Source organism: Nematostella vectensis, chromosome 2 (assembly GCF_932526225.1).
Source record: "Nematostella vectensis chromosome 2, jaNemVect1.1, whole genome shotgun sequence".
Classification (NCBI taxonomy): Eukaryota; Metazoa; Cnidaria; class Anthozoa; order Actiniaria; family Edwardsiidae; genus Nematostella; species Nematostella vectensis.
In genome coordinates, this window is record NC_064035.1 from 13,724,766 (window position 1) to 13,749,115 (window position 24,350).

The 24,350-nt window shown below is 41.9% G+C and overlaps 2 protein-coding genes and 1 long non-coding RNA gene across 21 annotated transcripts in view; 2 read left to right on the top strand and 1 right to left on the bottom strand.

Moving 5' to 3' along the window:
• Positions 1–14,291, top strand: part of LOC5521680 (dynein heavy chain domain-containing protein 1) — a 73,394-nt gene extending 59,103 nt beyond the window's left edge. For all 7 annotated transcript variants that reach the window (XM_048724325.1, XM_048724326.1, XM_048724323.1 and 4 more), the window contains 11 exons: positions 141–239; positions 875–970; positions 2,389–2,560; positions 4,308–4,507; positions 5,854–6,162; positions 6,825–6,928; positions 9,984–10,185; positions 10,395–10,528; positions 11,311–11,518; positions 11,756–12,094; positions 13,769–14,291. In XM_048724325.1, coding sequence (XP_048580282.1) covers positions 141–239; positions 875–970; positions 2,389–2,560; positions 4,308–4,507; positions 5,854–6,162; positions 6,825–6,928; positions 9,984–10,185; positions 10,395–10,528; positions 11,311–11,518; positions 11,756–12,094; positions 13,769–14,119 — 2,214 coding nt within the window. In that variant the 3' untranslated portion in view covers positions 14,120–14,291. The remainder of the gene's footprint in view (positions 1–140; positions 240–874; positions 971–2,388; positions 2,561–4,307; positions 4,508–5,853; positions 6,163–6,824; positions 6,929–9,983; positions 10,186–10,394; positions 10,529–11,310; positions 11,519–11,755; positions 12,095–13,768) is intronic.
• Positions 14,292–14,848: 557 nt separating this feature from the next.
• Positions 14,849–16,193, bottom strand: LOC116604460. The gene is made up of 2 exons (XR_004291065.2): positions 15,930–16,193; positions 14,849–15,299 (listed from the first exon to the last, which is right to left on the bottom strand). It is a non-coding gene; the product is annotated as an uncharacterized LOC116604460 (long non-coding RNA).
• Positions 14,883–24,350, top strand: part of LOC5521788 (collagen alpha-1(II) chain) — a 46,315-nt gene continuing 36,847 nt past the window's right edge. For 6 of the 13 annotated variants that reach the window (XM_048723224.1, XM_048723230.1, XM_048723223.1 and 3 more), the window contains exons 1-12: positions 14,883–15,228; positions 17,629–17,766; positions 18,543–18,715; positions 19,126–19,206; positions 19,780–19,809; positions 19,889–19,975; positions 20,844–20,912; positions 21,161–21,208; positions 21,759–21,812; positions 22,051–22,104; positions 22,571–22,732; positions 23,902–23,946. In XM_048723224.1, coding sequence (XP_048579181.1) covers positions 15,162–15,228; positions 17,629–17,766; positions 18,543–18,715; positions 19,126–19,206; positions 19,780–19,809; positions 19,889–19,975; positions 20,844–20,912; positions 21,161–21,208; positions 21,759–21,812; positions 22,051–22,104; positions 22,571–22,732; positions 23,902–23,946 — 1,008 coding nt within the window. In that variant the 5' untranslated portion in view covers positions 14,883–15,161. Of the gene's footprint in view, positions 15,229–17,628; positions 17,767–18,542; positions 18,716–19,125; positions 19,207–19,779; positions 19,810–19,888; positions 19,976–20,843; positions 20,913–21,160; positions 21,209–21,758; positions 21,813–22,050; positions 22,105–22,570; positions 22,733–22,823; positions 22,847–23,901; positions 23,947–24,350 lie in introns of those variants that run through there. The other 7 variants (XM_048723233.1, XM_048723226.1, XM_048723228.1 and 4 more) reach the window with 5 other exon arrangements.

The following is a 24,350-nucleotide window of genomic DNA, read 5'->3' on the forward strand; positions in this document are numbered from 1 at the left end:
CACTTACTCATCGCAACAAGTCGTACGCTTGTTGATACACAGAAAAGAAGCCAAATTTCAACACGCCATTTCGGTTGGACTCAGTAGTAGCATAGGGATATATGCTAGAGAGTGATTTTGTTACCGCATTTCTACTGCAGGCATGGCAGGCCGCTGACCAGCTTGAGGTCCTACCAGCACTGTCTGGTCTAAAGCAGTCGATCGCTAAACTCTCGCAAGAATGGAACGAGTACTTCACGGTGCGTAATCAGCATATGTGTGAGCTTTGTTTTTGCAAAAGCACAGAGTTCTTATTTTTTAGCCTGTGTAGCAAACCCAACGGGTTGGAGAAGAACAGAGACGGAGACGCGGCACGTCTTCCCCTTCAGGCGCACGGGGTCTATTCCTCATCTTTCCCAGCCCTTTGCCCTTGCTACGGAGGATATAACTTTCAGATACCCTTACAAAATAGTCTATGGAACCAATCAAAGATCGGCTTTGATGCCGTTTCTTCGATGAATTTTAATGTTTCATTATTTGCCAAAATATTGCATTCTTTGCATTTGTAGAACTCGTACTGGAAAAAACATGCGTTGGCCCATTTGAACACAAACATTTTTTATGGTTTATTAAAAGTTGTTTCATATTCCTTACTATCAAAAAAGTTGTTTCATTTTGCTTACTACTAAAAGTTATTAAATTAGTCATGATCTATTTGAAACCTTCAAGTTTCGACTAGATTCCAAACATTTTTAAGGGGTGATGTTAACCAAACTTTCTTTATAACCAAAATCTTTTTGGTGCCTTTTTTCCATTTTTCTGGCAGAGATTAACGAGCTATAACGCTTACATCTTGTTTATTTTTTATTAAGCTATTCTTTTTGTTTTCATATAGCTGCCCCCTGTGTTGTTGTCGAACACTCCTGGAGAATTCGCACAGCTGTCCATGTTCCAGAAGGTGCTGCTTTGGAAGGTTTTCCGCGAGGACCAGGTAAACACTGCCGATCATGCGGACTCGCGTAGCAATCCACGTCATAAAATGGCGCATTATTTTCACACATCGCTTAGGTGCATCATTGTGACACAATGTTTATTATAGCTGCTTATGATGGTGCATCATTGTTACACGTTGCTTATTTGGCTACAATGCTCAAAAGAATCCAATCCGAAAAAAAGGCGCCAAAAATGTGACTTCTTCTCGCAGGGAGTGATGCCAATTTAGCGCATTATTGGATTACGATAACATTAATAACTACGTTATCAGCCTCGAGACAATCAGAACTGTTATTCTGCCATGCTAAAGCCCTGTGCAAACTGCGCCAGCACCCGCCAGCATTGCTGGGTCGTAGTTAGGCTGGTCTGCAAACTGCCCCAAACACATGGCCAAAATGTGGGTAATAAATTCAGGCGAGACTGGCGTTTGATGCATGATGGGACCAAAGGGAACCCAAGACTCCACCATTTTACTTGTGTTTTGCAAAGACAATCTACGATTCCCCTGGATTCCGGTTAAATTCGGGTCTATTCGTCCCCTGATGTTGTAGCGGTCGTCATTTTTACGACTACGAGTGATAAGAGGACGATAAAAAAAACAATGGATTTAATCTGATAATTAGAAAGTAGCACGTGGGATTGTGTTCTACAATGATACATTTCAGTCGTTTTCACGTTTGCGATGTCGTTTTCAAGTTTGCGATGTTTTCTTTGATTATAGGTGCGGTAACGTTTGTCTTTTTTTGAAATGACGTTTTCTATGAAAACGATGCAAATGAGCCCAGCATTGCTGGGTTCGTGTGCAAACTGCGCCAGCAAAGCTGTGATATGCTCGAATGACCACGAGACAAAGGAGATGCTAGCAAAGTCTTGGCCAAAAGCTTGAACTCAATCAAATTCGTACCAAATCAGTACCAGCCACCACCGCCCAACACGGTGTTCAAACTGCGCCAACGTCTCGCCAGCAATGCTGGCGCAGTTTGCACGGGACTTAATAGGCTAACTAGTTGTCTAGGTGGCGACGGTGGTGCACACTTCACTCATTCTTGTGTGACCCCCTTGTGTGACGCACTTCACTCTTATTCTTGTGTGACCCCCTTGTGTGACGCTTTCTAACGCACTGCACTCTAATTCTTGTGCAACTCCATGGTGTGACGCACTTCACTCTTATTCTTGTGTGACCCCCTTGTGTGACGCTTTCTAACGCACTGCACTCTAATTCTTGTGCAACTCCATGGTGTGACGCACTTCACTCTTATTCTTGTGTGACCCCCTTGTGTGACACACTTCACTCTAATTCTTGTGTGACCCCCTTGTGTGACACACTTCACTCTAATTCTTGTGTGACCCCCTTGTGTGACGCACTGCACTCCAATTCTTGTGGATCAACCCTGACTTCCTTATGTGATAATATAGCTGTATCAAGTGTGTCAAGAGCTCATCCTGTATGTGGTTGGTGCCGCCATCGTTCAACCTGCCGACTACGACCTTCGTGAAGTGCTCCAGCTCACACACAATACTTCTCCTGTAGTGCTGGCAATGCCGCCCCTCGCGGATGGGACCGATGTTGCCGTCACAGATGTTAGGGGTAAGTTTATACAATAATAATAATAATAATAATAATAATAATAATAATAATAATAATAATAATAATAATAATAATAATAATAATGCTCGTTTATTTCAACCGTTTGCAGTTCTTTTACAACTGAATTACCGGTAGGGTCAGCTAACTACAAAATACATTACACCATACATAATTCATAATAACATTAAATCCCCAGCATATTGCGCTGAGACGAATTTGGAAAAACGGTCCGTGCGACCCGGAACCACACTATGTGAGCGCTTAGATCTTAGGGAGTATGGCGAGTTGGAGGATATAAGTCTGCTTGACACTAGGGGGTATAAGACGCTCCCCTGTTTGATATTGCTTATGAATTTTCTGCACACATTGTGACGCCGCGCCTCTAAAGAAGACAAGCATGCGCGTTCGAGGGCGTCCTCGTAGCTAAGGCCACTACCGAAAATTATTCCTAGAGATCTTTTTTGAATTCTTTCTAAGGCAGCACATAGGTATTGCGGAAGGTTGGAAAAGACAACGCAGGCATACTCTAAGACGGACCTTATAAGAGAACAGTACACAGACACTAAATCCCTTTCTGAGACACCACATGATTTTAGTTTTCTGAGTGCATAGAGACGACGGTTTGACTTTTTGATCACATAGTCACAGTGCGATGACCAACTAAGGTCCGAAGAGATATACACACCGAGAAGCTTGAAACTGGTGACTGACTCAATAACGGAACCGCCGACCGCTATTGGTTGGCACTGAGAACTATTGTACTGTAAAAAATCAACCCGCATCTCCTTGCACTTACTAGGATTTAACAGCATGTTATTATTTTGTGCGAAATTGTTGACATTATTTACCATATGTCTCATGACAGATGGAGCGTTGCGAGGAATTATTTCTAGAATAGATAAGTCATCAACTATGGTCAGCGGCGCCAACATGGCTGCCACGGTGTTTCTGTGTCTCTGTTTAAACGATTAGTAGTAATTTGTACAAGCGACCTTGACCAATTATGTGGCCTTCGAACCCTTGCTTGGCTCAGACACTGAGGTTTATGTACTATTTCACCAAGTTCATGACCTTTTGGTGGCCTAGTAATCGTCAGTTTGTTGGTGTGCTCGATGGGGAACTCGTTGGCAGCCATGCTGAATCAACAAATTCATCATCCCCGAGTAGACTTGTCTACAGCAGCGCCTATCTCAAGTCAATAAGCAAGACTCAAAAGAAGCAAGTGCTCCCCAAAGATCTGTGGCAGGAGCTCAACTCCCTTGGAATTAGGAAACCATTTAGATCGAAACGAAAGCGACGGCCATTAAATTCCGGTCACCCTGTGTTGGACTCAACAGGAATCCCGCCTTTGTCTGAGACATCTGCGGCGCCCCCTAGTCAATAATAGGCTGCATGGGTGGGGAGCGGAGGCTTGTACAAGATTGGTCATCTCTGCATAAGGATCCGGCCTATGTACTCAGCGGTTTTGTGAGATATATGAACGTTAAAAAGCTAAAGCGGCATTAGTTTGAAAGGTGTACTAAGCAAAGGAAGACTACTTCACGTAGCTATGTGGAATTAGGGCATAGAGCTTGGGGACTAGCGAGCTGCGAAAATGAGCCCGATAAAAAAGAAAGAGGTGGAGTGAGGAAGAGAAAATACGTGATAGTACCTAGAGGAAACAAACCTAATTCTAGTTCGCGGGGAGTTTGGGTAATCCAAGTTTGAGTTCCATAATAATAATAATAATGCTATCCATCGTCCTCAGACCCATGCAGTGAGGTCCGTGTGTTGGCCAGGGAGTACGGCAAAGAGAACACCACCATCACAGTGTGTCTGGGCGAGAGATCCCAGATGCCTGTGGCTATTTCCGCACTGCGCCGCGGTATGGACGAAGGAAACTGGGTGATACTTCAGAATGCACACCTTGCCGACCACTGGCCTTACGGACTTGTCCACGCCTTACTGGTGAGTCTACATTGTTCTGTTGTGTAAGCTTAATATGTAACACGGCCACGCCTTACTGGTCAGTCTACATTGTTCTGTTGTGTAAGCTTAATATGTAACACGGCCACGCCTTACTGGTCAGTATACACTGTGTTCTGTTTTGTACGCTTATTATGTTACACGGCCACGCCTTACTGGTCAGTCTACATTGTTCTGTTTTGTACGCTTGATATGTTACACGGCCACGCCTTACTGGTGAGTCTACATTGTCCTGTTTTGTACGCTTAATATGTTACACGGCCACGCCTTACTGGTCAGTCTACATTGTTCTGTTGTGTAAGCTTAATATGTAACACGGCCACGCCTTACTGGTCAGTCTACATTGTTCTGTTTTTGTTACGCTTGATATGTAACACGGCCACGCCTTACGGTCAGTATACATTGTTCTGTTGTGTAAGCTTATTATGTAACACGGCCACGCCTTACGGTCCGTATACATTGTTCTGTTGTGTAAGCTTAATATGTTACACGGCCACGCCTTGCTGGTGAGTCTACATTGTTCTGTTTTTGTTACGCTTAATATGTAACACGGCCACGCCTTACTTATGAGTCTACATTGTTCTGTTGTGTAAGCTTAATATGTTACACGGCCACGCCTTACTGGTCAATCTACATTGTTCTGTTTTGTACGCTTAATATGTTAAATGGCCATGCCTTACTGGTCAGTCTACATTGTTCTGTTTTGTACGCTTAATATGTTACACGGCCACGCCTTACTGGTCAGTCTACATTGTTCTGTTTTGTACGCTTGATATGTTACACGGCCACGCCTTACTCGTAAGTCTACATTGTTCTGTTTTGTACGCTTAATATGTTACACGGCCACGCCTTACTGGTCAGTCTACATTGTTCTGTTTTGTACGCTTGATATGTTACACGGCCATGCCTTACTGGTCAGTCTACATTGTTCTGTTTTGTACGCTTAATATGTTACACGGCCACGCCTTACTGGTCAGTCTACATTGTTCTGTTTTGTACGCTTAATATGTTACACGGCCACGCCTTACTGGTCAGTCTACATTGTTCTGTTTTGTACGCTTAATATGTTACACGGCCACGCCTTACTGGTCAGTCTGCATTGTTTTGTTTTGTACGCTTAATATGTTACTTGCCCCGCCTTACTGGTGAGTCTACATTGTTCTGTTTTGTACGCTTGATATGTTACACGGCCACGCCTTACGGTCAGTCTACATTGTATTCTGTTTTGCACGCTTGATATGTTTCACAACTATCGTTTCTCTTGTGATTCATAGCTTTATAGTAGCTTTAGAAAATCATTTTCGCTTATATATGTCCCTCTTTCGTAGCAACTAACGAATGCTGAGCGAGTGGAGGAGCTCGAAGGAGAACTTGACTCTAACTCTGATAAAGGCAGGACTTCCAGATTCAGCACTGCACCCCCTCCCCCCGAGGTTCATCCTGACTTTCGTCTGTGGATAATAACGCGACCAGGAGAGGGCGCACCACTGCCTGCTCTTGTAATACACCGTGGGCTCAAGCTTGCTTGCGAGCGGAAGTGTAATGTCCGTGAACGCATGCAAAGTGCTTGTAGAGATGTTGCGGAAGAGTTGGTTAGTTGGTCTCCCACATGGAAAAAGCAAGATGGCATGATCAAGGTAAGCTATTTAAGGGTATTGCAAGGGTTATGTCCAGAGTTACGCGAAGTAAACAAGTAAATAAAATCTATTTTGATTTTAAACTTGCTTAAGGATACTTAAGAGGAACTCTCTGTGACTAAGATCTTAAAAAAGATCGGTCCACAAGATATTCCACTCACCGGTAAACTTGGAAAATCCATGCATTTGTATGGTTTATCCAATTTCATGAAACAACGGAAACGTATCGCTATCTATCTCGCAAACTAATCACCACTTTTACCTTTGTAGAGCTAAAATACATGTTATCGACTTGCTGGAAGGCATAGCGAGTAGAGCTAAAATACATGTTATCGACTTGCTGGAAGGCATAGCGAGTAGAGCTAAAATACATGTTATCGACTTGCTGGAAGGCATAGCGAGCTATGCCAAGTGATATATATTTGATTACTCGGAAATCCTAAAAATTTCACTCTTCATAATTATGAATAAAGTTGTTGTGTAAAATAAGATACAAATTTTGCTTTATGTTTATATTTGAAATCAGTTCATCCCAGTTTTTTTGCTAATTTTGCAAAAGGGATAAATTCTTAAACAAAATATGACTTTTCTGCTGATTAGTTAGCGCTTCTATTACCATATAGTATAATTATACTTATTCTATTACTGGTCTATTTCCTCAGAGCAACGTGCCACTCCCAGCAATCTACTCGCTCGCTCTGTTGCACTCATTCCTTCTGTCTCGCCGCAGTCATGGAGTTGCTGCCTTTAAACAACACTATCCTTGGTATGTACCCAATACAACACTATCCTTGGTATGTACCAAATACAACACTACCCTTGGTATGTACCCAATACAACACTATCCTTGGTATGTACCCAATACAACACTATCCTTGGTATGTACCCAATACAACACTATCCTTGGTATGTACCCAATACAACACTATCCTTGGTATGTACCCAATACAACACTATCCTTGGTATGTTCCCAATACAACACTATCCTTGGTATGTACCCAATACAACACTATCCTTGGTATGTACCCAATACAACACTATCCTTGGTATGTACCCAATACAACACTATCCTTGGTATGTACCCAATACAACACTATCCTTGGTATGTACCCAATACAACACTATCCTTGGTATGTACCCAATACGACACTACCCTTGGTATGTACCCAATACAACACTATCCTTGGTATGTACCCAATACAACACTACCCTTGGTATGTACCCAATACAACACTACCCTTGGTATGTACCAAATACAACACTACCCTTGGTATGTACCAAATACAACACTACCCTTGGTATGTACCCAATACAACACTATCCTTAGTATGTACCCAATACAACACTACCCTTGGTATGTACCCAATGCAACAATATCCTTGGAATGTACCCAATACAACACTATCCTTGGTATGTACCCAATACAACAATATCCTTGGTATGTACCCAATACAACACTATCCTTGGTATGTACCCAATACAACACTACCCTTGGTATGTACCCAATACAACACTATCCTTGGTATGTACCCAATACAACACTACCCTTGGTATGTACCAAATACAACACTACCCTTGGTATGTACCCAATACAACAATATCCTTGGAATGTACCAAATACAACACTACCCTTGGTATGTACCCAATACAACACTATCCTTGGTATGTACCCAATACAACACTACCCTTGGTATGTACCCAATACAACACTATCCTTGGTATGTACCCAATACAACACTATCCTTGGAATGTACCAAATACAACACTACCCTTTGTATGTACCAAATACAACACTATCCTTGGAATGTACCAAATACAACACTACCCTTTGTATGTACCAAATACAACACTACCCTTGGTATGTACCCAATACAACAATATCCTTGGAATGTACCAAATACAACACTACCCTTGGTATGTACCAAATACAACACTACCCTTGGTATGTACCCAATACAACACTACCCTTGGTATGTACCCAATACAACACTACCCTTGGTATGTACCCAATACAACACTATCCTTGGTATGTACCCAATACAACACTATCCTTGGTATGTACCCAATACAACACTATCCTTGGTATGTACCCAATACAACACTACCCTTGGTATGTACCCAATACAACACTATCCTTGGTATGTACCCAATACAACACTATCCTTGGTATGTACCCAATACAACACTATCCTTGGTATGTACCCAATACAACACTATCCTTGGTACGTACCCAATACAACACTATCCTTGGTATGTACCCAATACAACACTATCCTTGGTATGTACCCAATAAAACACTACCCTTGGTATGTACCCAATACAACACTACCCTTTGTATGTACCAAATACAACACTACCCTTTGTATGTACCCAATACAACACTATCCTTGGTATGTACCCAATACAACACTATCCTTGGTATGTACCCAATACAACACTATCCTTGGTATGTACCCAATACAACACTATCCTTGGTATGTACCCAATACAACACTATCCTTGGTATGTACCCAATACAACACTATCCTTGGTCTGTACCCAATACAACACTATCCTTGGTATGTACCCAATACAACACTATCCTTGGTATGTACCCAATACAACACTATCCTTGGTATGTACCCAATACGACACTACCCTTGGTATGTACCAAATACAACACTACCCTTGGTATGTACCCAATACAACACTATCCTTAGTATGTACCCAATACAACACTACCCTTGGTATGTACCCAATACAACACTATCCTTGGTATGTACCCAATACAACACTATCCTTGGTATGTACCCAATACAACAATATCCTTGGTATGTACCCAATACAACACTACCCTTGGTATGTACCAAATACAACACTACCCTTGGTATGTACCCAATACAACACTACCCTTGGTATGTACCAAATACAACACTACCCTTGGTATGTACCCAATACAACACTATCCTTGGTATGTACCCAATACAACACTATCCTTGGTATGTACCCAATACAACACTATCCTTGGTATGTACCCAATACAACACTACCCTTGGTATGTACCCAATACAACACTATCCTTGGTATGTACCCAATACAACACTATCCTTGGTATGTACCCAATACAACACTATCCTTGGTATGTACCCAATACAACACTATCCTTGGTATGTACCCAATACAACACTATCCTTGGTATGTACCCAATACAACACTACCCTTTGTATGTACCAAATACAACACTACCCTTGGTATGTACCCAATACAACACTATCCTTGGTATGTACCCAATACAACACTATCCTTGGTATGTACCCAATACAACACTATCCTTGGTATGTACCCAATACAACACTACCCTTGGTATGTACCCAATACAACACTATCCTTGGTATGTACCCAATACAACACTATCCTTGGTATGTACCCAATACAACACTATCCTTGGTATGTACCCAATACAACACTATCCTTGGTATGTACCCAATACAACACTATCCTTGGTATGTACCCAATACAACACTATCCTTGGTATGTACCCAATACAACACTATCCTTGGTATGTACCCAATACAACACTATCCTTGGTATGTACCCAATCTATCCAATACAACACTACCTTTGGGACGTACCCAATACTCTTGGAGTTGAGCCTGTAGCCAAGGGATTAAGTTGATGTGTGTTTTGTAGTGTATGTTGGTGTGTTTATGATGGAAATGTCCCCCTTGTATTTTGGTGTCAGATTTTATCTGTCACTCCTTTGGAAGGACTAGCGCTTAGATAGGCAAATTCACCATACATTTATCGTTGTTCCTTAATTCTATATATAATTTTGTTTTCAGGACTATAGCAGACCTACGGGCTGGGGTGGACATGTTGCGGTACTTGTCGTTCGCATGCCTCATAAATGATCACGAGCTGACCTCGAAAGCGCTAGAGCAGGGTCTCGCCGCGGTGGCGTATGCTGGTCACGTGACTGACAGGCTTGATTTTGAGGCCGTAATGTCAGTCGCTCAGAAAGTTTGTTCTCCGGGGTTTATACAGGTAATACTGACACGCTCCATACATTTTGTGATTTCTATTCAGTTTAAAATTATTTTGACTTTTTTTTTAAATTTACCATCCATATGTAGGTTGTTCTGTAACTTTACGTACACCAGAACGTCATCGCTTATGCACTAACAGCACCTTGTAGGGTTAGTGAACATTTTTTCAATGTTATTCGAAATTTCCTGTTTCGATTATTTGTGTAGACGCTGACAGGATCATCCCACATGGAAGGACAGACAGTGGAAGAGTACTTGCAGGAAATTCCAGAGCATCTGACGGTGCAGCAGCTGGGCCTAACTGACCTTTCGTACACACAGCGTCTCCATAGCGATAGCGGGTGAGAGTTTCGCTTAGTACAGTGTTGTTTGTTGGCTCTTGGTGGTTGGTGTTGATTTCGACTGGAGATGTGAATTAGCAGACTATGTAGACTGCTAATTGTGTGGTTGCTGACTTTGTTGACTGGCGTTGTGCGCTCGAAGACTGTTAGCGAATATGTGCTCTAGCTATGTTGGCTGTTATTGTGTCTTTGCTGACTGTGTTGGCTTCTATTGTGTGTTTGCTGACTGTGTTGGCTTCTATTGTGTGTTTGCTGACTGTGTTGACTGCTATTGTGTGTTTGCTGACTGTGATAACTGCTATTGTGTGTTTGCTGACTGTTTTGGCTGCTATTGTGTGCTTCCTGACTGAGATGACTGCTATTTTGTGCTTCCTGACTGAGATGACTGCTATTTTGTGTTTGCTGACTGTGTTGGCTGCTATTGTGTGTTTGCTGACTATGTTGACTGCCATTGTGTGTTTGCTGACTGTGTTGACTGCCATTGTGTGTTTGCTGACTGTGTTGACTGCCATTGTGTGTTTGCTGACTGTGTTGACTGCCATTGTGTGTTTGCTGACTGTGTTGTCTGCCATTGTGTGTTTGCTGACTGTGTTGACTGCCATTGTGTGTTTCCTGACTGTGTTGACTACCATTGTGTGTTTGCTGACTGTGTTGTCTGCTATTGTGTGTTTGCTGACTGTGTTTACTGGCGTTGCTCACTAGCTGACTGTGTTGGCCTCTATTGTGTGTTTGTTTGTTTGTTTGTATGTTTGTTTTGTGCTGACTGTGTCTCTAATTGTCAGGGCGTTTATCCGGACTCTTCAAAGAAATACCCAGCCTGCTACTGCTCCTTCTTTAAATCTTGAGAAGGACATGATTCTTCTGCGCGAGGCCCACTCTCTGCTCGCCGACTCTTTGGCTCCTGGTATGATCACAAATCCACCTGAGACCACTTCAGGCCAAAGCACCTTGGCGTTCTTCTTGACCCAAGAACTTGAGTATTTCACCTCGGTAAGATATAGCAGCAACCGTCCTACACTTCTTCCCCCCCCCCCTCCCCCAGTTTTTAGCTACCGCACAGAGAAAATGACGGGATTGGCGAGTTCCTCTATATTGAAAATTCGATGTGTTTTACTAACGAGTTGCTTCATACCTAACAAGTGATGAGCGAGTTATATTAACAAGTTACTTTATGCCTAACAGGCGATGAGCGAGTAATACTAACAAGTTGCTTTCTACCTAACGCAGGCGTTGAGCGAGTTCCTGGAAGAGCTGGATCTTGTGATAAGCGCATTCGAAGGTCGCGTCGCCTTGACTCCATCCCTGTACAGCCTCGCCACATTCCTCCTCAACCGGCTCGTTCCGCCCATCTGGCGTAGCCGTATTCCAGGGGGGTGCCTGCTAGCTCCATGGCTGCTTTCTTTGCACTCCCGAGTCCAGACTTTGGTGTCTTATGTTACTGGGGCACCCCCCTGTGTGTATAACGTGGCGGTGTTCGCGCATGCGCAGGCCTTCCTGTCCTGTGTTCTGATGGATCACGCCGCAGGGACCTCCCAACAGCCGCAGGGACTTGCGTATGAGCTTGAGGTAACACTCGCGTCCGTGTCACAAGCACACTTTTTGGCTTCGACTTGTCAAATCAAACGCGCCATGTTACACGCATTTTGCTGCGAAGAAATTTGCTGCGGAAAGTAGTAGTGAGTTCTACTTGTCCGCTGCATACTTAGGTTATAATCAATTCTTGATATCTCTAATGCAGTCTCATTTTGTATTATAATATCTAAAATGTTAATTAGAAAAAAGTGTTATCAACAGATAAGCTTTTCTAATAAATATATTCAAATTATTATGTGAAATATTACATTGATTAAGAGAACATCGATTTGTATAGCTAACCCCGTTGAATTGAACATGACTTAGAGAGTAAACGGCATGAAATAATAGTAATATCAGAAAATAATATGATGTAAGTGTGACATGATGTAAGTGCGGGTGTTATGATGCATGATTGCGTGACATGATGTAAGTGAGGGTGTTATGGTGCATGATTATGTGAAATGGTGTAAGTGTGGGTGCTATGATGCATGATTGTGTGACATGGTGCAAGTTTAGGTGCTATGATGCATGATTGCGTGACATGATGTAAGTGCGGGTGCTATGATGCATAATTGCGTGACATGATGTAAGTGAGGGTGTTATGGTGCATGATTATGTGAAATGGTGTAAGTGTGGGTGCTATGATGCATGATTGCGTGACATTATGTAAGTGTGGGTGCTATGATGCATGATTGTATGACATGATGTAAGTGCGGGTGCTATGATGCATGATTGTATGACATGATGTAAGTGCGGGTGCTATGATGCATGATTGTATGACATGATGTAAGTGCGGGTGCTATGATGCATGATTGTATGACATGATGTAAGTGCGGGTGCTATGATGCATGATTGTATGACATGATGTAAGTGCGGGTGCTATGATGCATGATTGTATGACATGATGTAAGTGCGGGTGCTATGATGCATGATTGTATGACATGATGTAAGTGCGGGTGCTATGATGCATGATTGTATGACATGATGTAAGTGCGGGTGCTATGATGCATGATTGTATGACATGATGAAAGTGTGGGTGCTATGATGCATGATTGCGTGACATTATGTAAGTGCGGGTGTTATGATGCATGATTGCGTGACATGATGTAGTGTGGGTGCTATGATGCATGATTGTATGACATGATGTAAGTGCGGGTGCTATGATGCATGATTGTATGACATGATGAAAGTGTGGGTGCTATGATGCATGATTGCGTGACATTATGTAAGTGCGGGTGTTATGATGCATGATTGTATGACATGATGAAAGTGTGGGTGCTATGATGCATGATTGCGTGACATTATGTAAGTGCGGGTGTTATGATGCATGATTGCGTGACATGATGTAAGTGCGGGTGCTATGATGCATGATTGTATGACATGATGTAAGTGCGGGTGTTATGATGCATGATTGCGTGACATGATGTAAGTGTGGGTGCTATGATGCATGATTGTATGACATGATTTAATTTAGTGCGGGTGTTATGATGCATGATTGTATGACATGATGAAAGTGTGGGTGCTATGATGCATGATTGCGCGACATGATGTAAGTGCGGGTGTTGTGATGCATGATTGCGTGACATGATGTGAGTGCGGGTGTTGTGATGCATGATTGCGTGACATGATGTAAGTGAGTGTGACATGTGATTGTGCGTACTACAGGTAATGGCGGAAGACTTCATGCCGACCTCCCCGCCTCAAGAAGGGTCAGGAATCTTCATCCGCGGACTGGCCTTGCAGCATGCGCACTGGGACGCGGGGCAGAACTCGCTATCAGCAGCACCTGGTGACCCGCTCACCTGCTTGCTACCAGTATCTCTCCTGAAACTCGTAGAGACTACCGAGCGCACGCGACCCGACTTCTATGATTGCCCCGTCCTTTTTAGCGTCCAGGAAGCAGAGCCTGGTCTCCATTCGTCAATCTTGGTATCCAAGCTGTACCTTAGATCTTTAGTGGACCCGGTCGTGTTGAGACAGAGAAGGGTTGCACTAGTGCTTTCGCTCTCGACTTGAGTTACCCTCAGTCTCGCACTGTTTCTAGTAAAATTGTGTTTTATAAGTGTGCTTTTGTATATAGTTGACCATTTCAGGTCCATTTGTCTGCACGCGTATGACGCGTGGTACAGATGACTTTGTGTTGCGAAAGTGACATCTGTACATTTGAATAAACTATATTTCCATATAATTGTGCAACTACCATCTTGTTGAACTGAAACTGTAAACGTTGACTTTAGACAGCGCAACTATTGGCGCTTTTGGTATAACATTTCTATTCTTGTGCAATCTAGCGAGGAATGGGGAAAGACACCGGTCCCCAACCCTCCCCTTCGTTCTCATGTCTTAAACTGCCCCCCCCCCCCCACTGTTTCGGTCCCATGCCTACCCCCTCCGTTCCCATGTTTTTAACTCCCCAATCCCTCTTGTTCTCATGTCTTAAACTGCCCCCCCCCCCCCCACCGTTTCGGTCCCGTGTCTACCCCCCTCCCATGTTCCCATGTTTTGAACTTCCCCGTTTCGCTCCCATGTTTTACCTCTCCGTTCCCATGTCTTTAGATGTGTGAAATCCTTTGTGCGTTTTGTGTGCGTGATGTGTGTTTAAAGAAATCGATATAATCAAATCAAAAGAGTTTCATAGCTGATAAATGGTCACTTCCGCCGACAAAATCAAAGCTATCATTTTTAAAAATTTAAAGCGTTGCGCAGTGAAAGATTTATCCGATTTAACCGATAACAATAACCAAATTTTCCTCCAGGGGGTTTTCGATCTAGTAACTAGAAACACCATAAAAGTAATGACATGAATTTTCCCGCTAGCATATCTCCCGTATAGCGGAATATGTTAATCAGTGGCACCGGGGTTAGTAATAAACTCAAATTACACGTCTAGCACACAGGACCTTTGTTAGCGATAAACATTACTCCCGGTCGTCTGGGGTGCAAGTTGGCGTTACAAGCGCCGCATTTTCGCATGCGAGTTGTGCTCCAGCACGTTTGGACTCTGCAATCCAGCCGTCTCGTAAATCCAAGGCTTTGATCGCGCTTGGCTGGACAGAAGATGTTAAGTTATCGAGTGGTTCTCGTGGTTGGTCTACTCGCGATATTTGGACGACTTGTCTCTGCCCGTGAGTACATCTCTTTGATGTCGTTGCTCGATTGTATCCTATTGCAGCAGTCGACGCAAGGTCACGAACATCTTTAAAATGGAAGAGTACACATGAATAGGCGAAAAGCCCTGTATTCCGAGTCAGTACGCAAACAGGCAATTGAGCTTGGAGGCATCCGCGCGCGGATTACTGTATATAATCAGCACAGAACTTTCTCTGTCATTAGCCGAATGTCATCAAGCAACACACGAACTAAATTACTAAGACACTAAGAGATGGTCAAGTAACAACTGGATTGTTACTGGAATCAGAGAATAACAAACCTTGGGCTAATGACATTCTAAATATTCACATACATGCTATAAATGGTTCATTTTTAGAGGACGTATGGCGAAACTTAATATTTTCCTCTAGAACGATATTCTCAAACGATATTACTCTCTGTAGACGAGTAAATTGACTTTCAGGTTAAGAATTAAATAATGGTTTCTTTGAGTTTCGCGGTGTGATGTAGGTTTTGGAATTCTTGGTCATAGACACTGGTGCGAAGACAAAATTCCAAGGGTTATGATATGCCAGCGCTAATGAACATCATCGTGTCGTACCCTGCTAGAATAGACCTTTTTTCAGTTCAAATGAAATCTCCGCACAGCACATTAATCTCCCCACATAAAGCACTAAGCAATTTGCTATCAATGAAGATAATGAATTGTACATACTGTGATAATTATTAAGTCGCACGGGCCCCAAGCTCATTCGACTTGCTTAAAAAGCACAGATGATGACCCATACTTGTTTGCTCCACCTGGGGTTTATTTAACCCTTTAACACCCGTCGTCTACTCACGGATGATCACACTTGCTACCGATAATAACTCGACAGATACATTATCGTAACAGTAGCAAATGTTAGGTACACACTTGCTATCCCAAGTTTTATCATATTGCTTTTTTTTTAATTTTGTGTGACGAGAAAACAGATCAACTTCCGCTTTCGCGTGAATATCGATTAGCTTATCGATCGATTCCAAAAGGCGGGAAAACATGAAGACTCGCGCGCGGTTAACTCATAAAAGTAGATTGTCAAACTTACAACGAAATGTATATAGTGAATAATTAAAATATAGACAATGAGCAACTGAGACGCGAGTACTTTATTTATCCTTTTTGTTACTGGAATTCATTAGAGTGAATGTAATTTGGTAATTATGGATCGCATTCCGAAATGCGGTACGCCCCTAGAGAAAATAAGGTGCATGAGCGAAAAACAACAAATCGAATGTAAATTTCGGAATAGAATGCCAAAATTCAAATTAAATAATTGCCAAACCGCCAAGATGGCAACAGCTCCTTTCCGTGCGCCTAAAACGAGAAACAAAAAGTGTGATGCCAAATTGGCGTTGGCCGTTGTTACGGCCCGAAAAAAACAACAAAGCTTCGTCGGATTCAGAAGACAACTAGGACTCAGATATCGTGGAGGCCCTATAATAAATGAGTGCTTCACTTGTAGAGCGTTGAGATTAACGAAAGTAATATTGCTGTTGAAAATTTTCCAAAGACCCCAAATGTGCTAGAAAGGTAAATGCATTAACTGAAATATGTCATTTTATTTTATTACCACAACATGCCAACATCCAAAGTTATGAAATCGGAGATTTTGACTTCAGGTGCAATTTGAAGTTTTAATTCCGATTTTTGCCAATAGAGGGATCTGCCAACACAACAAAAACAACAACAATGTAAAGTATTTTTATTTACACATTATGTAATTTAAAAATATCAGATGTAATATTTAAACACAATCTCATAATAAAGTATTCAGTGATCATTATTCATTTTTTTATTTTGATGTAAATAGATAAGTACATATATTAACTATTGAAAATAAACTCTTTTTATCCTTTTGTAACTAAATATTGTTTGTTACAAATAAAAAAAAACGGAGAAAATTTTAAAAAAAGGAGAAAACCGGATGTCAATTTTTCAACCGGAGATTAACAAAAAAAAAACCCGGAGTGTTGGCATGTATGTTACCAGAAACCTAAAGTTACATGAGGTACAGCATCGTTGCACCTTTTGACCCCTCCATGGCATTTGCCGTGCCAAGTGTGGTTGTCAAAAGTGAATACATACTAATAATTAACTGAGCAGGGATCTGTATCAAAACAAAATGCTTTCTGTTTGATATATATCACCAACCCCAGCCTTTCCCTGCTATCTATTCAAACCTACTCAATTCAATCCACTCCTGTAGATTCCGTGCTTGAGCGCAGTAGATTCCAACTGGGGGCTATACTTGTCATCTTAATATAATGGCATGCTTCTGATGTCAATGTTATCGTACTTCCAATGGCAATGTTAACATGCCTCTGATAGCAATGTTTACCTGCTTCTAATGAGAATGTTGATCTTGTTACAGAGCAGCGACCCGGGGTGTGTCCCAAAGCCCCTCCGCCACTGGAATGCCCCCCAACTCCAGACAACGAGTGTTTGACGGATGCCGATTGTCCTTTTTCCGAGAAATGCTGTTCAGACGGCTGTGGGAAACTGTGTGTAGGTGTGTCGAGGTCAAAATCTAGCTGTATATCCTTAATGATTAATCGCCCTTGGGGTTTAGAAACATGAAATTTAAACATGTATTGAGATGAGTAAATCTTTGTATAGTTTACATAGGTGTAGAAAAACAGTAATTCGATGATCACGCAAGCTTGAAAGATTTTAGTTCTTTTTTTGTTAACCATATACGGTTTTTAGTCCTTTTTGAGCCATATACGTTTTAGTCCTTTTTTGTTAGCCATATACGGTTTTGAGCCTTTTTTAGCCATATACGGTCTTAAGTCCTTTTTTTAGACATTATTCGGTTTTTCAGTTCTTGTTTGTGAACCATATTATATGGCTCACAGACAAGGACTAAAAACCTTATATGATATACGGTTTTTAGTCCTTGTCTGTGAGTCATATACGGTTTTAGTCCTTGTTTGTGAGCCATACGGTTTTTTAGTCCTTGTTTGTGAGTCGTATACGGCTTTTAGTTCTTGTTTGTAGGCCATATATAGCACAGGTAGCTTACCCCTACATGTAACGACATACCTAGTAAAAAGAGACAAGGGATGAATTGGTTAGCGGTCTCGGTTAGAGTGACTTTAACCAAACTGTAGATGGTGAGCTCCCTGTGTAAGGTTGTGACTTTTTTTATTATATTTTCCACACACACCTCCCGCCGCCAATTTCTGACCTGGTTTGTTACAATTGCCATAACCAAAGGTTTTAATGGGTTTCATCTGGTAGGAGAGTTCTCTTTGTAGTGTTTAGGCGTGCTTTCCTCTCTCGCAGAACCGGACCCTGAGCCAATCACTGAGGCTCCCACCTCAGCTCCGACTCCGGAGCCAATCACTGAGGCTCCCACCTCAGCTCCGACTCCTGAGCCAATCACTGAGGCTCCCACCTCAGCTCCGACTCCTGAGCCAATCACTGAGGCACCCCCCACTCCAGGGCCTGCACAAAAGGTATGTAGAATCCCTTAAGGATTATTATCCATATAGACTCGTAGCTATTCATCCCCTGATGCATCAGCCAAAACCCAAACTTTAAAAACCATTAAATATCTATTATATATTTCGACCGCCCAAACCTCGAACTCGAATGGCAGATGTTTGGAAAACTTGCTTACCTTTAGGACGGGCGTTTTCATTGATTCACTGATTGGAAGTCTGTATGGACCGTCTACGTTACTTAAAGCGCATGCTTAAAGCTTTTCGAGCTATTACTAAAGTTTTCCTTTCTCTCAACTTGGAAAACGTGGTAGAAATACGTCCACAGCAAAGTGTTTTTAACTTAGAGCTGTGAAATAAATAAATTTCTCCTTAACTTAAGAAAGGTGTATTTTTTACAATATTGTTGTTGTTTTCCACTCCAGGAGCTTGTTGTCATTGGACCAGATGGGCCACCTGGACCTCGAGGTCCTCCTGGTTACCCCGGACCGCCAGGACCCTCAGGAGTAAGTGAACAAAAATCAACAAATGCCACAAAATATAAGGGCATACCACAAAAATAAGGGCACCGTTTTGTAGCATATAGACCTGGTCCTCTGCCGGGAGGCCTCTTTTGCTTTTTTGTTTAAAGGACCAGATGCTTTTTTGCTTTTCATTTCAAGTCGGCTCTTTTGTGTACCGCCGATTTACTCTCTTTAGTCCATGTTCTCCCTTTTGATTAGCGTTCCAAATGACAATTTCGAAATTTCGCTAAAGTTACTTGAGAAAGTCTTATAAAATTCACAAGTTATCAATTTGTTTTTAAAAAATGTACCTTTGCACCAGAAAAGTTCGGAAAACTATCAAAATTTATATATGTCAACAAAAATCCTATTTCACACAAAATTTCCTAACATAAGCTCTTGACTGCAAATTATCCAGCCTTCTGGGTGTGTCGGTGTCTTGTCGGGCCTTTTCGTCGTACCCATGGCAACGGGGATGATAGGAGTCACATGAGCAAAATTCACATGATCATCATCATTAGAATTATAATCCGGGACCACCATTATGTTTAGCTGACACTGTGGTATCTTTCCCAGGCCGCAATTGCCGGATCTGCGGGACCGGATGTGAGTATGCACTAGTTGTTATTGATAATTATGCCAGCCATAACAATGAAGTGGAAGATGTCACCCTTTTCTCCCTTAGGGGCCGAGGGGACCACGAGGCCCCCCTGGAAACCCCGGACAACGTGGACCACGCGGCCCCCCTGGACCGCCATCATCAGGAGTAGCCGTAGGTTTTCGGTCAATTCGTATGTTGTTTGTCGAATATCGTATGCCGTTTATCGTATACCGTATGTCGTATATTGTATGCAATATATCGTATGCCATATATCGTATGTGTATCTGATTTATCATTGAAAAAAGCTGCCTTGTTGGAGAATCTTTTACTCTACACTGTTCATATTGTGCGTAACATAATTCTGTATATTGTGTATTGTATATAATATGTGTAATACCATGATCACCTCGGATTCTTTTGTTTTCTAAGGGACGATTACTAGCGAAATTCCCTTGAAAGCAGTAGATGGTTCTAAATTTCCCTCATGCATTAAAAATGATGAGGGAGATTTAGTTTCAAAATTTCCCTCATGCATTTATAATGAGGAAAATTTAGGAAAAAGACAAAAAAATCTTCTAAAATTCCCTCTACATCAGTGTATGAGAGAAATTTAGAACCAAGATGCTTGTCTTTTAGTTTCCTCCAGGTAAACAAATAGAAGGCAGCTTCCTGATTGGCGCAGGAATAGACCCTGCGCCAAGATACCAGAGTAGATCCCTGTGGGATGAAGAAATGAACTGTAGATATGTAGGGCAATTATGTAAATCCACTATGTTTGATTTGAGAATTGTTCGTGAAAATATGGTGGTCCTTAGAGGGATAAAAAGAACAATGCGTATGCAATGCCCTGATCCATTGAACCGTGATCGCCGAATACAACCTAACATTTAATCACTTAATTTCCCTCGTGTCATGCTAAAACTAATAATAAGATTGTGTATATCGTATGTATATTGTATACATTATGCGTAACATTATTGTTCATATCAAAAGTCTATTGTATACATTATCTGAAACTTGACAGCGTATATCTTTGTAGATGGAATCCTACCCTGGGGCAAAAGGCCCAGTCTATAGACCGCTCATCCATTACGCCAGTCACATAGAGGTAATGAAGTTTTTTCGACTATTTGTTTTAAGTAATTGGAGAATTTCCTGTTAGAAATAAAGGAAGACTAGGGCGGAGGTGTGGGGGTACAGCAGTACCAGACTTATGAGGGGGGAGGTGAGGGGATACAGCAGTACCGCTTATGAGGGAGAGGGTGGGTGAGCGGGTAAAGCAGTACCGCTTATTAGGAAGTGTTAACTATTTCCTTTGCCCTATACCAAATTCAGCCAGGTTCTTCCGTTTTTCAGGCGCCAGAAAGTGGGAATCCTGGGCCTCGTGGGCCGCGTGGGGCATTGGTAAGACTGTTGTCCATAATAATTAAGCTCCTCTCCTGTTTTTATATGTAACCTGCTATCCGGCACTTAGATACGGAAACCACCGTTTCTGGGATTTGGGGATTCCGTAGGCGCGCGCCTACCGGGCTAGCATGCTATAGTATTGAAATATCGGAAAGGTTTTTGATTTTAACGGAACAACACGTTTTGTTCTCTCCGATTGGTCAACGCATTGCATGAGATATTTTGTGTGGTACCCATCAAAGGCAAATACAAATGAAAAAAGTTCTAGGATTTTTACTGGCGGAAGCCAAAATGAATATCCCTGCTTGGAATTTATGGGTCTGAGCTCGCAGATTACTCAAAATCGCAATAACTCCAGACGAACTAACCTGTCTGTCCTCGTCGTCCCGCACTAAATGTGACGATAAAAAATAGCTGACATGTAGAGTATTCTGTTCGCAAATGGTTATATTGCCTTCGACGTCTAATTGTATAAAAGAATAAGCGTTAAAATACTCATGATCATATGTATGCCATGTTTTATTAGCATTTACGGATTGTTTTCTAGGGGTATCGTGGTAGCTCTGGTCAGATGGGTGAATCTGGAGATCCTGGTAGATTGGTAAGATAACGATTTCAATGGAACCGGGATAGCTCCTAATTTTTTTAGTCATGTCAGATGTTCGCAAAATCCCTCATAAGTCAACCCAAAGAACAATTTAGAATCTTAATTCCGCGTGTCTTGGTAAGGCTTTTCAATAATATTACCTGATTTTTGAATATTGATATGAATATTTTGATATCCTCTTAATAAGTATATATACGAATGTGTCAACTCACTTTTTGCCGTTGATCTTCAGGGTGCTATCGGCAATCCTGGACCCATGGGACTGAAAGGGCGCCGAGGACCAAGGGTAAGTACAAGCCATATGACTTATTGAATCTTACGTCCTCGCCTGGACCTATTCAATCGCTATTTGCCAGAGGTCAGAGGGGCTCAGTAAGAAATTAGAGACATTTAGAATCGCGTTTTCAGAATTAACCGCAAACGGCAAACCGCGGTTAGCCGTTTCCGGTTTACGGTTTGACGTACTAGCGAAAACGTAGTTTAGCACATTTGGCGGGGTAAAGTGTAAAACATATGCTCGACTTCAACCGTGTCAAAAGTATTAGTAGTTGTACAAATTAGTAATTGTGCAAATTGTCAATGAAAATATATTTTTTCAAGAGTCAAATAATCAAGAACACCAATTCATGGTCTCAAACGTGAGCTCATAGAAAATTTGAGGGGAAAACTGCTTTGGTAAATCACTTACCGCTAGACGGTGCTCCTGAGCTCAATTATATTACACACGAATCCTATTTTACATGAATTTGCAGGGAATGCGTGGTAAAGCTGGAATGTCAGGTCCGAAAGGGTACAGTGGTGAAAAGGGGATGCAAGGAGACCGTGGAGAAAATGGGCTTCCAGGAAAACTTGGACATCAAGGCAAACGGGGCCGCCGGGGTAAACCAGGGCCGGAGGGACCCGCTGGAGTCCAGGTAATTAGACCAGGAAGACCTGATAAAGCCGGTCCTTAGAGACCCGCTGGAGTCCAGGTAATAAGAACAGGAAGACCTGGTAAAGCAGGTCCTGAGGGACCCGCTGGAGTCCAGGTAATTAGAACAGGAAGAACTGGTAAAACACGGCCTATAGAACCCTGACTAGGGCCTGAGACCAATAGACTAAGTAAGTTAGTATGTGGACGTTGTGCGTGGAAAACTTGTCCAACATATCAAGGTCAGCCTAATAAGTAGATAAATTTTAATTCGATTCGCCGCGGGGTTTGCTGGGAAAATTTGACTTCGGATACACTTCGGGATATGATCGTTATGAAGCGCCAGCCTAGAATCACTTTATAAAGAAGAGTATATCTAAATAATCAAAAGATTTTTAGGTTTGTTAAACAATTCTTACATATTTGCTTCTATGGCAGGTTGGTTTGATAAACTCGAACGCGGTTGCATTCCATTCATATTCCGAGTTATGATCGTTCAAACTTAACGTCAAGTTATTGATTTATAAAGAGCAATACGTGCCGAAACACACGAGCTCATGTAAACACGCTCTCATTTGGTCATTTCGAGTATTTAAGCTCAGTTTTTTTTCGCCCGTTTCCGATTCCTTTTGACATTAAATCGAGTTGCAAAGCTTTATTGAGGTTATCTGTAGGTTCAAACATATTATTTCGTACAAAAACATGCCCTCGCATATTTACTCATCGAATGATGATTTTACACTTTTTATGTTATTATGCAAAATAGATATAGTACAACAGTTATGTGATCAATTGTAGCAGGTATTTCATCTTTGTGAAAGAAAAAGTAACTGAAATTCGACATGCTCGACGTGTCTTTTCGAACAGTTCAATACAAGCACTAATAAGATTATTTTTAGAACACAAATTTTAGTGTTGGCTTCGTGGCTAAGTGGTTTAGGTCAGTGATCCTTAGGTTGCATAAGGCCACGGGTTCGAGTCCTCCACACTGAATTTTTCTCTTTTTTTTTTTAATCCTTGGGAGTCTACCGTTCATCAATACTTTTTATAGTATGATTATACTAAGAAATAACCGAGAGATATATGATTACATTACAGTTGTAATACTTGCTGCAGTAGCTACATGCACATATTACGGGCCTATTTTTGATTTTGTTTTTTCTTCTTTAATAGGGCATGGAAGGTCGACAAGGAGTTCAAGGCAAAGATGGAGAAGAGGTATTTCTAGGAACTGGGGTAGTATAACCAGGTATTTCTAGGAACTGGGGTAGTATAACCAGGTATTTCTCAGTACATGAACTGGGGAAATATGACCAGGTTTTAGTGTGGCATGGTAAACAGTCGGCCATTGAGCACGACCGAGAATCTCAAGTGAATATTGGTGGTTCTCTCAATCATCCGCTGCACTATTCCTCTAAAAGAGCCGCTTTCATTTTAACAACATTCAGTCTAGAATTTCCTTTAAAAACATTCTCAGAATATACTCCAGCTACATTGGATTACGAAATGATCATACGATGATGGTTGTGGTAATCATGTCAAATACATGAACAGTTTGGGTGTCATGTGCAGTATATGTTGCGGTCCTAAATGTTTCAGGGCGGTTATACCATGATCCAAGA